Here is a 16403-nt window from a genome sequence, read left to right as displayed (position 1 = left end):
GTTTTGACAGGTGTGGAATCAAGGATTAAGCACAGATGAGGCCTGCATTAATCACGGGCTCCATCCTGTGCCGCCGCGCTCATCCTTCGCTCTAAATTTACTGCCCCGGCTCTGCCAGCTATGGAGGACATGATGGGGCCGCTTTTCCAGACTCAGACTCTGCATGTGCTGGTATGAGCTGGTATGTGCTATTGCATGGGCCAGGAGCTAAGGATAATCCGTGTTGTTTTATCAGCAGCCCTACTCTAATTCTCCTCTCTTGTTCTTGGTTTGTGGTCAACTCTATAGGGCTACACTAGTGAGTGATTATGTAGAAACTAAATTAAATATTAAGATAATAGGATTGCAAAAAAGATAAAAAATATAGTACAAAGTTAAAATAGGTTAGTATTACAACAGGATGCAGCACTAAATATTGGCGGGGTACTCTTAACTGGCATTCAGATTACACAGATCTCCAATACTTTACAAAGATGTGAGTCTGGTCATCGGTGAATCTCCCCGTTTTCAAATGAGCGTGACTGACAGGTGCATTAGCCAATCAGGGACACACATGATCGGTCCACATCAGAAATAATAACGGACGCAAAATATCAAAGGGTGCTGAAAAACATGGTGGATTTCTGCAGATTCAATGAGCAAAGCAAAAACTGTTAATCAGAGGTGAGAGATTTGCAGATCATAAGTGAACACTGAGCTTCTTGGTTTTACGTGTGTCATAATCCCTGTGTGTCATAATCCCTGTCTGTCCTGCCTTTCTTTTGTTCTTTTTCCCCTCCCCTTCTGTGTCTGGGCCTGGAGCTGGGGCGGAGATCTTGGCTCCTCCCACACACACACCTGGAGCCAATCCGCAATCAGCTGCACTTGGGGAGGATAAGAGGAGCCAGGACCTGACACTCAGCGACAGGTCGACCGTGTATCTCTGTGGTACTCCCTGCTTGGCTCAGTTCATGGTTTTTCGCTTTTTGACTCTGCTAAACTGAATACTTGTGCTCCTCGCCAGATCCCGCTCCCTGGACCCACTCAGCTGTCCCGCCTCCAACCCTGCTCTTCTCTATCGGTACTGTCTCCGTCTCTTAAACTCACGCTCTGTCCCTGGACCACAGCAAACACCCCGCTCCTGACTCACCGTTTGATCTACCGCCATTTTTGCACTCACACTCTTGTAAATAAACACTGTTAAACCTCTGAGTTGTGTCTTTTTGGTCCCTCCTGTCAGATGTTACGACAATGTGTCACTGAAACTAAACAAATCTGATTGGACGATCAAATTTGAGCGGGCTTGAGACCAGACTGACATCAATCTGTATAAAAACGTAGACAGATATCAGTCTGGATTCGACAGACACGCGCTACCCGACTTTATGCTTGTAAATTTGTAGATTTTGTGTACTGTAAAAGGCACTCTCCGCACTCTCTGCATTGAATATTAAAGTAATTTATCTTTTGTAAACCCGAAAGTAAGTGGTGCTAGCGATGCGGGCCGTCCCAGTTTTGCTTTGCCATCTAAAAAGGGAGTTCTAAAGCCGTGAACTCGCCTTAAAACTTATGCATGTAAATATTAATGATGTGCCAAAGAGTTTGCCAAAGCTAGGTAGATAGGCTTAATACATTCTTCTTTATCCTTTTGTAGGTTGAAAATGAGCTACCCCAACTTTAAAGAAACTATAGAAACATCAGGCTGACTCTGCAGATCTTTAATATTTAGTTTCCTGCTGTTCAGATACAGTTTTAAACGATCTGCAGTGATGATAATCTGTCCCTTCTATGACCTGACCGTGATTCGCCTGTTGCTGCTGAGTTCATCCGTCGACTCCAGCTGAAACTAAGGTGAGATTTGAGCAGATTACATTCATCATCATTGTCTACAGATAAATCCACTTCTGTCTTGTTTTCTACCCTCAGTTTGCCAGCGCGCTCTTTGAAGTGGAACCTGCGCTTTTAAAAGAACTGGCCTCAAAAACAGACCATGACTTTGGCCTCCATTCAGTAACTTCAAAGGGAAGAAAAAACAAAAAAAAACGCAGCAATGTCACCTTCACTGAGAGTGTAGAGGAAAGGACTACAGAGGGAGGAGCTGCTGAGTGCGGCGTGGAAGCTATATAATATCTAAAGTGTAGGTAGTAATGTTGTTTGGAGTCAAATCTTTAGCGTGTTAGTGAGATGTCGTTAGCTGCCCGTCTATAAAAAGACTAACAACATTTGGCTTGTATTTACTCTTTTCTCTGTTTCATCTTCTTAGTTAAAGTTTGACAGCATTTTACCATCTCCGTTGTCTCCCCCCTGACAACATTATCTTACCTTCAGTACAGTAGGTTCATGAATTTTTTATTTTTACAGGATGCACCGTTCAATGTATTTACCCAGGGACTAAACGGAGCTGCGTTTCCTCGACAATAGTTGTTTTTTTGTACAGATCCTAATGCACATCCACATAACACAGCCTTACCCCGGACTGTCTGCGGTTTTGTAGCTCTCCCAATTCAATTTGCATATCAATTAAATAATTCAATGAGAATGGATAAATATTATAAGTGTGGAAGGCTGTTAGTAATTAGAGGGTACTGGAAGCTTATGAAAACTAAAAGTACTGATCAAATCGAGAAGGGCAAAAGTGATTAAATGTGTTTTGATGGAACAATTTCAATTTTAGGAAATGAATAATAGTTTGTACAATTCGGGCTGTGGGCTTTTGTATCTGGCGTGTTCACATAGTTTGCCTTTTATTTTAATCATATGTAATGTAAACAACCTTTTTTACCTAAAATCATAATGGGATTGGTTTTCTTCACGTTTATTATAAGATAAATGTTTCAAATAAAATGTGTTCATTAGATAGATCCTTTCTGAGATCTTCCTGTTGCCTGGAAACCACTGGAGCTCTCTTTATGTTGTGTTTCGGGCACCTGTGGCCACTGTTTGGTGCTGAGAGGGTCAAGTTTTTTAATGAGATAATCCACTCCTGAGCCGGCCCAGATTAGAAACCACTTGGGCCGGGGGGATCAGTATGACGGCGTTTGACCTGTGTGACCATGCGGGTTAGGGTCTGCTTGACCACAGGGAAATATGCATAAGTTATCTGCCGGGATAAGGCATTTAAGAGCTGCTAATCTCAGTTTCAGCACAACTCTGAGCTTCAAATGTCACCAGTTATGTGTGTGTGTGTGTGGATGGGTTTTATCACATTGTGGGAGCCCAAAACTGTATGGATGATCACATGATGGGGTTGGGGACTGGCCTCCCTCATGAGGACAAACGTAGGTCGTAAATCCTTTATATAGATTGATGACTTGAAGTTTAGATATGGGTAAAATAGGTTAAGGTTAAGATCAGGCTCCAGAAAGTGAATGTAAGTCAAAGTAATGTCCCCGTGAAGTATAGAACCGTGACGTGTGTTTGTGTGTAAAAGTGCAGCGCTCCTGACTGGTGAGTCTCACAGTATAAGCCCCAAATGTGCATGTGTCGAAGCTGTCCTCTAATCTTCAGCAAATAAAAGGAGGCTTACTCAGTCTGCTGCTCTCACACAGGAGTAGGCAGCACACCACTTTCTCTGTCTGAAGGTCTCTCTGCTCTTTTTGTGAGACATTGTCCAGATGTCCTTCATCCAACGTCCTGTTTGTTTGTCTCTTTTGTCTTTGTCTCCAGCCGCTGTATTTTTCTGCCAGTAGCCTTGGATTATTCCACTGCTGCTCTGCGCTCGCAGCCTTAGATGAGCACACAAACACCAAGGCTGTTGGCCAAACTAAGCAGGTCTCATAAGTCTTGCACCAGTTACACTTGCAGCTAACGGTTCATGGTTGAGTGAAGGATTGTTACGTAAGTGTGTGTGTTGTAGTGGCCTGGTGGCTGAGTGGCTAGCACTCACGCTTCACAACAAGAAGGTTCCGGGTTCACTTCCCTGGGCGTTTGGGTCTTTCTGTGCAGAGATTGCTTGTTCTGGGTGGATTTCATTGGGAGGCTCTTGTTTCCTCCCACAACCTGCACTATAGGAACCTCCAGCTTGTCCTGACCAGAGGATACATTACTGTTACTGTTTAAGTATTAGGTTCTTAACTACCGTATTTTCCGGAGTATAAGTCTCATTTTTGGGGGAAATTTATTTTACAAAATCCGAGACAAAGAACAGACATTTTCTCATAAAATAGAGAAAAACAGGCTGAATAGCAGTACAACAAATTTAACACATAGACAACAAACCTGAATACATGTCTGGTATGTTTACGTAAGATATTAACAGTTAATCAGATACGCTACGCTAACGTAACATATGCACGAGAGACACGAGAGTTCTTTTCACTGATGTTTACTGTGGTCTTACTACTTCATCACAGTTCACACCGTAGAACTAGCAAACACATCAAATATAACATAAGCTCTGGCTCATAATACACACACCTTTTTGGGCTGCTAGTAAACAAAGCAGTTAACCCAAAACTTTATATTTTACTTTTCACTTGTTTCTTAAATTGTGCTCTGTGGGGTAAGACTTCGCATTACCATAAAAAAAAAAAAGGCTTAACCGGAAAACACAAAGTAGTTTTCACAACCTTAAACTAGACTTATGATAAAGTAAATATTTACAATGTTGTTCCAAATGAAAAATGATCACCCTCATGGTCTTATAAATGAAGGGGAAATAACGGGAAATTAAATATGGAATCTATTTAAAAAAAGCGAGTCAAGTACATTTTCTTACAGGTATTATCCACACACCGATGCCATCTAATAGTCAAACAAGTGAACTGTAACAGGTATAATCAACCGTTACATAACACATATTTATTCAGCTACATGAAACACAGGCAGAACTGAACACGTATCTGGTAAGTTAACTTAAGATATTAACAGTTAATCAGATAAATAAGGCATAAAAAACAAGCAACAAGTTTACTCTGGATCTCACTCCAAATCACTAAATCCATTGAATTCTTCATCCTCGGTGTCGCTTCTGAACTCCATCAACTCTGGAGGCTGTCATACTAATGAAGGTGTGAAATTATATATTTTAATAATTTCACATATAAGTTGCATATGAGTATAAGTTTCACCCCCGGACAAACTAGGAAAATAAGTGCGACTTTAATCTGTCAAATATGCTACTTAAACTTAGCGTATAACAGTTATCAGTTTCTGAACCCTGAATATTCGGCAAACACGATGTTCACTTTTACAACCCTGAAAATCTAAAATGGAAACTCTTCATCACGACGTGCTCTCCTAAAAATTTGAACCCAAAATGTGATTTTGAAGCAGCCACATTTTTCATTCTCTTAACTCAAACTCCACATAAGATAGTAAAGTGATGACTTATTTTTGTTTGGCTTGTCCCAATGAAGTGAATTTGTTTAGAATTTTCTTGAGATAAGATGCTTGTATTGGCTGTCCTTGAAAGGTTGTACAGATGCTCAAAAAGGCGACAGTAAGTGGTGTGTGCTTTAGGTAAAGTGCTGGGGCTAATGAAGCATACAGCACAGACATTTTTATAAGTGCTCACAAGTCTGTGTTCAGACTGGCTCCCTCCTATTCAAGTCTGTCACATCGTAATATGCATGATTAGGCTGTCAAAGGGCTGCACCCACAGGACCACACTCTGCCTTACTACAGTGTATTAAGTGTGTGGTTAAACCTGCTGAATGGTGGTTAGTATCAATCTGCACAAATGAATACGCCCATAATGACATTAGAACTAACTTGGAAAGATGTCATGAAGTTTGTTTTAGAAGAACGTTGTTTAGGATCCTCAGAGCTTTTGTCACTGCACTGGAGGCTCTGTTTTGGTTTGAACACGGTGTTTCTCTTGTGACTAAGCTGCAGTCAGTGTGTGTGTTTGCCCTATCCCCGCGTCAGTAAAAGCATCAGTGTGTTTATTCAGTGTGTATCATCACTGATAGAGGTATAGGAGCTGAGTGAGTGTATGCATATTACTCCCTCTGTTAGAGCGCAGCAGCAGGGCCACCTCACAGCTCATCTTGATTAGGTTTAACTTGCTCCAGGCAGCTAGGACAAGGTCACACAAGTCTGGGTTTTACATTCACATACTCTACACTATATTTAAGCACATGCAGCTTTGGGCTGTCAGCCATAACTGAGAATTAATGTGCACGGATGAATGGGATCCATTAAAATAATGTGTAAATAAGACAGTGGGTTGTTTTAAGTCAGAGTTTAATCCATAAAAGAGAGAATCTCTCAAATATAAACTAAACTAATATAATGAATGACTAAAACAAATTATTTGTAATGTGTTACTTCCAACTATGGTAAATGAGGTATTTAGTAGTCTCCATGTCCGATACCTGACCCTTTTGTCACTATCTATTTACTTCCATTATTGATCTACTGAGCGTCCAGTCTCTCACATACAGCGCAGCTCCCTGGGGCTTTGACTGCTCCTTTCCTGACCTTCACACAGTTCCCAAGTCACTCCGGCTCTCTCCGCCCCCCCCCCCTCTCTGCCCCCTCTCTGCCCTCCTTTCTGCCCCCCTCTCTACCCCCTCTCTGCCCCCCTTTCTGCCCCCCTCTCTGCCCCCCTCTCTGCTGTGTGCTGGCATGGGACTGAGGGAGCAGTCCACTAATAGAAAGTCTATTGACTGGGCCACTCACTCATTGCCGCTATAATAGCTGCTGGGCCCTCTGGATGCCAGTCGATAAAAGTGGCTTGTCTCCGTTCACTGGCGAGATGCCTTTGTCAGCACTAGAAGAAAATTAAATGTTTGATCGACCACTTTAAGTACTGTTATAGTGCGAGTGCATGGGCATGTATGGTTATGTGTGTTTGCCAATAGAAAAAGATTAGGATGAAGTGACAAAGAAGGAATGTAGCCACAGTAAATTGTCTGCAATTTTGTCAGGGCTGCCTTTGTGTTGTGTATTGAACAGAGCAAAATTGTAGAACATGTTCCCCCAAAAGAGAGAGACGAGTATGTCCACCAGCTCTGCAGACACTCTGAGGACACTTGCTGCTTATCTTGCTTTACACACACCTTTGTTTTGCTGAGAAATCATCTGCATATAATAGGTCATAGGTCATTTTCACTTTTCTGTCCTTAGATTTCAAACTTGGCGAAAGTTGAGAGACATCTTTTCGGCCCTTTTGTCCTGTAATAGCAACACGGGCCTCATTAGAATAGTCCCTAAGGTGCTGCTGGGAGGTGGCAGGAGGCTGTGTGATTGACAGCGCTGGCATTAAGACTTGGGATGTGGAAACAGTGAAGAAAGGAGCACAGCAAGGTCACTGTCAGGGGAGGATAAATGAGGAGACATAGACATAGTATGGTATAGTATAGTACAGTATAGCGTAGTATAGCATGTATAAAATATATTAAGGACCAGTGTTGAGACCATACTGACCTGTGAGCTGTTTAAATATGAAACACCCTCGAGGCAGTATGGCTGTGAGGGTCAAGATTGTCTTTAAGCTCCAGTATATGTCCTCCAGCCTGATGCCACACGTCTGCACTGACAGGTCCAGCTTTTCAGAGATCTGAACTGTCTGGTTGCATCCTGTCCAGACAATCTCACTTCAGCATCATTCTCAGTTTGCCTCTACACTTTTTAAAGCCATTTTTATGTATTTCATTGTAAAAACTGTTCACAGAATCAAATAAGAGCGGCAAGTGCCAGAAGCAGAGGAAGGAAAATAGCAAAGAACTTAATGAGAATTCAGCTAATTTCTACCCGCTAAATTAGCTTCAGGATGTATGTGTTCACATAATATACAAAGGGTAATGCACAATAACTTTAAATGGTACTGGCACACGAGCACATGCACATGAGCGCTAATTTACTTATGGTAAACTCATCCAAAAACTTCATCAAAGTTGCCGCTTGTCCCTGCTGGAGACAATCCGATTAACTCCATTAACATACCTGGCTCCATCTCAGCGCTGGAGACGAGCGCGGCTCACAGAGGGCACGTGTGTGTGTGTGTGTGTAACTGTGTGTGTAACTATGTGTGTGTGTAACTATGTGTATGTATGTGTGTAAGTATGTGTGTAACTATTTGTGTGTATGTGTGTGTAAGTTTGTGTGTGGGGGTGTGTATGTGTGTGTGTTGTGTATGTGCATGTATGTGTGCGTATGTATGCTCTGTATGTATGTATGTATATGTGTGCGTGTGTTGTAAATGTGTCTGTATCTGTATGTGTGTTTATGTGTATGCGTATATGTATGTGTGTGTTGTGGATGTGTATTTATGTGTGTATGTGTGCGTGTGTTGTGTATGTATGTGTGTGTTGTGAGTGTATCTGTATGTGCGTGTGTATGCTGTGTGTGTGTTGTGAGTGTTTGTTGTCAGTGTGTTGAGTGTGTGTTGTGCGTGCGTGAGGAGCAGGGTTCCAGGTGGAGATGTGGTGGAGGAGCTGTTCCTATCTACAGTGCGGTGCGTGTATGTTGTGTGCGTGTTGTGAGTGTGTGTGTGTGTATTGTGCATGTGTTGTGCGTGCGTGAGGAGCAGGGTTCCAGATGGAGATGTGGTGGAGGAGCTGTTCATATCTACCGTGCGGTGCAGAGACTGGAGGCGTCATCTCTCATCTCAGAGAATCAGTGTGTGCCCAAAATCAAATGTAAAACAAGTTTTACCCTCAGGGACTGTGCAGCTTTGTGTCCCGCGGGAGACTGTCCAACTCCAGCCTCAGACCTGTAACATATGCAGCCGTGTCATGATGCAATTCCCCACAACTCTCTGATCCCAGTCCTAAATGTGACATGACTAAGAGAGAGGACTGGAGCGCTGGTCGTGCAGGGGGCAGTAGAACTCCTCTGCAAACTCAAACACAATGAATTTTGATTTCATTTACTACTAGTGGTTGTTTTTGTTTTTAAAAATCTTGAAATTGACCTGGAAACTTTTGTAGTATGGCTATAAGGGCCCGGTTAATTACCCACTGTTGACTCATGGCCGACTATAATGATATGGTGCACCTACTGCGCCGGATGCTTCTCATATTTAATGAGCTTGTTAGTAGAAATAATGTAGAATAGTAGACGTTTGTGTCATTCTTTCTTATTTAGTAAAGTGGAATGTTTTTAACTGACAAATAAGAAGAGACATTTCTGCCCCCAAACAAAACTAGCATTTTTTTTTTATTTTTACTGCAGTGGTGACATCGCACACCCAGATAACTGAGGTATTTTAAGAGCACGAAATGAAACTGTTTTATCCTCGCGCGTCTCTATTGAAGCCTGACTGTGTGGAAGTACATATGGTTTTACATACTGCAGTCGCCTTTACAGCTACTGTTGTTCACTACATTTGCATTTCATTGAACATTGAACATATGTGTAATAGATATTGCTGTGGAAATTATTATGTAGTTTTGTCTGAGCAAACAACTTTTTGAATATATTTGAATAAAATGGCAGGTGCCTGACTGAAAGACAAAGAAAATGATGGGTTTGACAGGCTCATTTAAACCAGTGGCGTCCTGAGGAGCGTGTCACACATGGGTTACATATTTAGATGTGGAGATTGCAGAGATGACAGCAGTCAGGAAAACCATCAGACACTGTCAGTGCACAGACATGTTACACTGTGTCCCTCTCCTGAGCCCAGGCCTACATCCCAACACCATCACTGGCCCACTTTAAGGACCGCCATGTGCAGACAGTTTGGTATCCTCTCATCTTATATGTGCATTTTAATGCAGAGCAAGACTCATCTTGCATTAGGTTCTTTGTATGAATTACTTTAGACTGAAAAACATGCAATAATGGTTTGAATGGCCCAGATGCAAGTAACATATTTGATAGGCGCCATGTTATGCCAGATACATTTACATAAACCCCAAACAAAACTATAGTTGTGTAATGTCATGAGCCTCAAAGAGAAGAACAAATCTATGTAATGTTACAGAGAATGCCTGTGTTCTACTGGGCAGTGTGAGTGTCTTGGGATAAAACAGTGAACGTATCGGAGCAGTTTTAATTAAAGCTCTCCTGGACAGCTGCGCAGACTGAGGAACAGCAAAAAGCTTTTTACAGGAGGAAGGGCGGGAGCACGGCTGGGAATCCTATTTGAAAAACATCTTTAGACAGATTGGCATGACTGCAGCTAGCCAAAACACTGTCTTTAAGTATAGAGCCACAGCGCACTGATGTTGTCTAGATGCAAGTGGTGACCTTTACTGCACAATAAGATTGGAATTCAATTTTAGCTGTAACATTTTGTAACTTCTGTGTCCTTTAATGGTGTTATTAATAATCTGACCACGGTCGCAGCGAAGCCTGGGTGATAAAGCAAAAGAAAAAACAATCTGGATTTTTTCACCCTCCTATCAATCTTGATTTTCAATTCAACTGAATGTTTTTCTTTTCCAAAACAAAATAAAAATAGCTTTCATTATTTAATGATTCATTCAATTAAACAAGACACTTTTGGACATCACTGAGTCTTGATTAAATTAGAATTTCCCAGTCCAATATGCAGCGATAACAAACATCACACAGTGCCTTGCTGACCCTAGCGGTTTGGTCCAGATTTCTGGAGTGGTGGGTGTGGGTGTGTGGGGGTGTGGGGGTGTGTGTGTGGGTGTGTGGGGGTGTGTGTGTGTGGGGGTGTGTAGGGGTGTGTGTGTGTGTGTGTGTGTGTGTGTGGTGCTGGTGACACCAGTGTGTGATGTGCTGTGTGCCCGGCTCAGGCTCTGTGATCTGATGGTGACAATGGCCTGTGACGGCAAACTCTGACAGACTTTGACAACCAACAGCCTGCTGCACAGGCAGGGCCTGACTCAAGGCTATTGAAGCCTGCACCCACCGGCCCTGGCTGCTCATGCCACTCACAAGCACAAATCTTATCATATATTTTTTTTTTTTTTTGAAGTATACTTCTGTAGATGATCCTTCTCTGCCACCTGAGATCTACCCTGTCTCTGCTTTGTTAGTTTATTTGAACAATGTTATTACACAATCATGTTCAGATTCTCCTCCGTGCTGTTCTGTACAGTCTGAGGTTGTGGATCTGTGCACATGAGAGGTTCCAGTGATAGGGTCATGAATATGGATGAGTGCAGATAACATGGCCCGCTGAGAGTACTGGCCCAGTATTCACACTCACTATTGGAATACCGTGGAAATGGCATAATAGCCCCATCAATGTTTTATTTCACTGGTCTGTATGCTACACTAATGCACTGATTTCTCATGCTGTCGACCTCATTTACCGCACTGCATAATACAGAGCATAAAGTACAGATATACTACGCATTTAGTGTACACATTTACTTGTATATTGTTAGATCTCTCCCCTAAATTGACATTACATTATCTGCACAATTTATTTTCTCCTCTGTTGTATTTTCACTAACCGCTACGCTTCATGAACATTTTTATATTCAAATTTATTCAAGTTTATTCAAGTATAAATGAAATATGAAAGTGGAGAGAGCGACAAACAACTCACAGACCCCATCCACTCTGTACCACCACAACAGACCTGTTAATCTTCAGTTATCCCCAAAATGTTAATGAAATTATAGAAATATTGAACTACACTAAGTGAGAGCTCTGCCTGAGTCATATTTTGTATAATCAGGTCCCTAATGGGTGCTCTCACACCTATTAGCATACTGGCTAGCACTATTGTTTTTCTTGTTTTTTGTTTTGTTTTTGTTTTTTCTGACAGTGAAGCTACACTCACCTGAAGGATTATTAGGAACACCATACTAATACGGTATTTGACCCCCTTTCACCTTCAGAACTACCTTAATTCTACGTGGCATTGATTCAACAAGGTGCTGATTCATTCTTTAGAAATGTTGGCCCATATTGAGGAGCATCTTGCAGTTGATGGAGTTGATGGAGATCCAGGGCACGAAGCTCCCGTTCCACCACATCCCAAAGATCGGGTTGAGATCTAGTGACTGTGGGGGCCATTGTAGTGCAGTGAACTCATTGTCATGTTCAAGAAACCAATTTGAAATGATTGGAGCTTTATGACATGGTGCATTATCCTGCTGGAAGTAGCCCTCAGAGGATGGGTACATGGTGGTCATGAAGGGATGGACATGGTCAGAAACAATGTTCAGGTAGTCCGTGGCATTTAAACGATGCCCAATTGGCACTAAGGGACCTAAAGTGTGCCAAGAAAACATCCCCCACACCATTACACCTCCACCACCAGCCTGCACAGTGGTAACAAGGCATGATGGATCCATGTTCTCATTCTGTTTACGCCAAATTCTGACTCTACCATTTGAATGTCTCAACAGAAATCGAGACTCATCAGACCAGGCAACATTTTTCCAGTCTTCAACTGTCCAATTTTGGTGAGCTCGTGCAAATTGTAGCCTCTTTTTCCTATTTGTAGTGGAGATGAGTGGTACCCGGTGGGGTCTTCTGCTGTTGTAGCCCATTCGCCTCAAGGTTGTGCGTGTTGTGGCTTCACAAATGCTTTTCTGCATTCCTCAGTTGTAACGAGTGGTTATTTCAGTCAATGTTGCTCTTCTATCGCTTGAATCACTTGGCCCATTCTCTTCTGACCTCTAGCATCAACAAGGCATTTTTGCCCACAGGACTGCCGCATACTGCATGTTTTTCCCTTTTCACACCTTCTTTGTAAACCCTAGAAATGGTTGTGCATGAAAATCCCAGTAACTGAGCAGATTGTGAAATACTCAGACCGGCCCGTCTGGCACCAACAACCATGCCACGCTCAAAATTGCTTAAATCACCTTTCGTTCCCATTCTGACGTTCAGTTTGGAGTTCAGGAGATTGTCTTGACCAGGACCACACCCCTAAATGCATTGAAGCAACTGCCATGTGATTGGTTGATTAGATAATTGCATTAAGGAGAAATTGAACAGATGTTCCTAATAATCCTTTAGGTGAGTGTATAAATAAGAGATGGATGATGTCTAAGCCCTCCATTCCTGTTCAAGGATGGATTGTCTTTCCTAACAAAGCCTCTTTAACTCTCCTCTCAAACCATTTCTTTTATTTTTTGGCTAAAATCTGTACCTTACTATCTTCAAAGGAGTGGTTAGTGGCTTTGAGATGGAGATGCACAGCAGATTGGGGTCCCGAGCTGCTCTCATGATGGAGTTTTCTCTCATGGAGTGGCTGTTTTGTTTCTGCAATGTTACGCTCACTGCAGTCTTCACTACACCGAATGGAGTAGACCTCATTGCCTTGTTTGTGGCTCGGAGTGTTCAGGTTAGCTCCTCATTTCAGATGGATATAAGGCAGAGTCCACCAGCAATCTGACCAGAACTCAAGAAGCGGCTTAGATGAGCGGCCAATCGTCTTCACTCTAAAACTTTTGTCCAGTAACAGAGTGGAACTTTTCTTTTACAATGGATGATACCTGAACAACGAGGAATTACACAGACAAAATTATAGGGACTCTTTAAATGTCGTCAGAAATAGGAAATTAGATGAATGATTGATAAGGTTCCTAAAATGTTTGGATTGTACAAGAGACCCAAAGTGCTTTCCAAGCCTAAACCATTAAGTTTTATAAATATTTCATGAATGGGGGGGTTAACTTTGTGGTAAAATGACTCCTGTTTATTCTATGCTCTCCGGAAATGTATCACAACGCACATGATGCAGACAGATTTTACAATAGAAAGCAGTGGTATTCATCATCAGTGTGTACAAATGTGCTACAGTCTAATGCAGCTCCGCCCCAGCAGCAGTCACAGCTCACTCATAGATCACCTCAAATGTCAAATCTTATGCAACGTCTTCTTAAGATCGGACTCACGACACGGATTTCCATTAGGTCTGCGGCTCAAAAGTACAGCCCCAGTGTCGCGATGCCCAAGAGATTTAGTTTGAATATATGGAAACAATGTAAACATGTCTGAGGAAAACGTAATCATCATTCATCACGGTTTTTCAGACCTTGGCTTCAACATTGGTCCAACATTGTGATTCAGTACCCAAATCTGTTGTTTATTTGCAAAGGAAAGAGCGACATTTTCATACATAACATGAGAAACAGCAAAAAAAAAGTCTGCACACTACTTCTACTTCCAGCTACATTTGTGGTTGAATGAAGAATACAGTTCAGAAAATGTGTTTTGCACCAGAAGGTCATTCAAACTACACTGTACTCACTAATAAACAAACAAACCAAGTCTTAAGAACAGTCCATAACTCATTGCATTAGTGTTGTATGATTAGCTTGTCTTAACAAAATACTGCTGATATTTCATATAATATTCTTTTCTTATCATCTAATAAATACGGCACTGACAGTGTGAGACTGAACACATCACGAGCATTATCCTCTTACTCTAGAAAAGAAATCCAGTGCTAATAGAACATAGAACATGTGCAGCGTTGCCCTATGAAGCTCTCACTAAGAAGCAGCACTGATGCCAAATGCACAAGCTATAGATTTGAAAAGGCATTGCAACATCGTTTTGCATGCATCCGACCCCATCCATCTGTAGGTTGGCTGCTACATGGATCAGGAGTGACATGTTCTTCTTCTGGTCTCAGCAACAGAAAAATAGAAGTCCTCTTATCTACATTTAGCTTGTCTTAACTCGGGAGACAGTGGCCGTTTCCTGTTACCCCGGTTTCTGACATCAGTGTTGAGAAGGAATGTTCTTAACAGTACATGACTAACAAAAACACAACCTGGCTATTTGCAGTGCCCCGATTCAAGATAACGCACTACAAACAAAATCATACGAATGGTCTGGTCAATTGAAGTTTCTGTCGCTTAGACTTGACCATTTGGAGTCTGAGGTCTAACGGTCTGAAGGCGTGCGGATTTGCAGTACATCGGTGCTCTAAACTGGCAAAGAACTTACGGATTATTGTTGTAGTGATCATTCTTATCACCGTGGGCAACAGCTGACATCAGTTTTCTTTATAGGGATGTGGGCAGGGCTTGACATGATCTTTTTTTGCTCACCAGCCGTCAGAATGCAGTAGTAACTTTATTTGATGTTTTGCATAATGACATCTTAATACTTGACTTTTGTTGTGTTTATTTTTCCTGTTCTTTACGTTATGAAAGAAACACGGTAGCATAGAATCAGGAGAAAGTCTTCAGTATATGCGTAAACTTCTGCTGGCCACTGTGGTATGTAGCACTGTTCATGTCAAGCCCTGGCTGTGGGGATACATGGCGTTATACTTTTCAGATATCTGTCTTTGTAGACCTCTTATCAAATAGATTTTTTAAATTTAATATAAACTAATGTCTATGCAGTGTCCATGACATCTTTACATTTACAGTCGATTCACATAAACACTTGTGTTAGCAAAAGTGCTCAAGTCTCTCATAGTCCCTGTTTATCTCTTCTTATTGGTGTGTAATCTCTGTGGTCTCATTCCCTGCATCATCGATGGCCGACTCCGAGGCTCACTGCTGGTGCTGCTTCAGGCTGCAAACAAAGCACAGGAAAGTGCAGGTTAGCTTCATCTAGAGCAACAACATAGAGACACCTAATACTGACTGTGCTAACTGTGGGAATGTACTGACATCTGCACATTAAACCTGTTCTGCATTCATTCTTTTTCAGAACAATCCCGTTCACAAGCAGCGGCACAGCGGCGTATCACATTAACCAATAATCCGGTTTCACCATCCTGCCCTAATTACATATGTTATTGTGGCTCTTTCCCTCTTTCGAACACTGCAGATGATCGAACATAAACCCTGGTGTTTTAGGTGCAATAATGACAGGATTTAGCCTTTATATGGAGAGCCGTATTGTTTGTCAGGCTCCTTGAATGCATCCTGTGCCTTTATCACCCTCAAACAGCGTGCCATGTTTAATTAAAAAGGGATCAATTGGACTGGAGCCTATTCTGTGCCACCTCCAACTAATTGCATTTAAAATGCTTCTTTATTTAGCATCCAAAAGGCAGAAATCCAATGCCGATCTTTGTAACGGATACACTTTTGAGGTTGAACTCAGAAGAAAAAAGAAAAAACATAAATAGCTCCGTTCCCACTATAGTTCTGTGTCTTCTTGTTCACCTTTAAACTTGGTTTCCAGGCAAACCCATGCATTTAAAAGTAAAAGTTTGTCTCAGTTCTTGGCTCAGGCCTTGTTAGAATGCCATCTCTTCAGTGTGTCCTAATAAGCGTGATGCCCCCCCCCCCCACAGTCCCAGCTCGGAGGCACCCGGTTGTCAGCACCTATCCCTGTAATGGCTGTTCAAACAGTGCCCTGCTCGCCCCGTCGCCTCTGTCACAATTCATCTCACACTCTGGACTCCAGTCGGGCACCGCTGCCAAAGTCTACACTCTGGAATGGGCATCTCTATAATGCTGTTTGTTTGGTGTATGCAACAAATCTAAATATAATATAACAGGTATAAAATATCAAGTGGAAAATATATGCTTGTTTGTAAAGACATTTCTACGACTACACAACAAAACAACTATAATCACTATCTGTTTTTTGTTTATGCGTAACATTTGTTCACACACTTCATA

General features: G+C 42.0%; 1 protein-coding gene across 1 annotated transcript in view; it reads right to left on the bottom strand.

Moving 5' to 3' along the window:
- Positions 1-13875: 13875 nt before the first annotated feature.
- Positions 13876-16403, bottom strand: part of zgc:171482 (zinc finger protein) — a 46455-nt gene continuing 43927 nt past the window's right edge. The window contains exon 7 of the mRNA XM_033979824.2: positions 13876-15342. Coding sequence (XP_033835715.1) covers positions 15321-15342 — 22 coding nt within the window. The 3' untranslated portion in view covers positions 13876-15320. The remainder of the gene's footprint in view (positions 15343-16403) is intronic.

The sequence above is a fragment of the Periophthalmus magnuspinnatus genome, chromosome 15 (genome assembly GCF_009829125.3).
Source record: "Periophthalmus magnuspinnatus isolate fPerMag1 chromosome 15, fPerMag1.2.pri, whole genome shotgun sequence".
Classification (NCBI taxonomy): domain Eukaryota; kingdom Metazoa; phylum Chordata; class Actinopteri; order Gobiiformes; family Gobiidae; genus Periophthalmus; species Periophthalmus magnuspinnatus.
The sequence above is the reverse complement of the archived record's forward strand: the minus strand, read 5'-3'. Positions and strand labels throughout refer to the sequence as shown.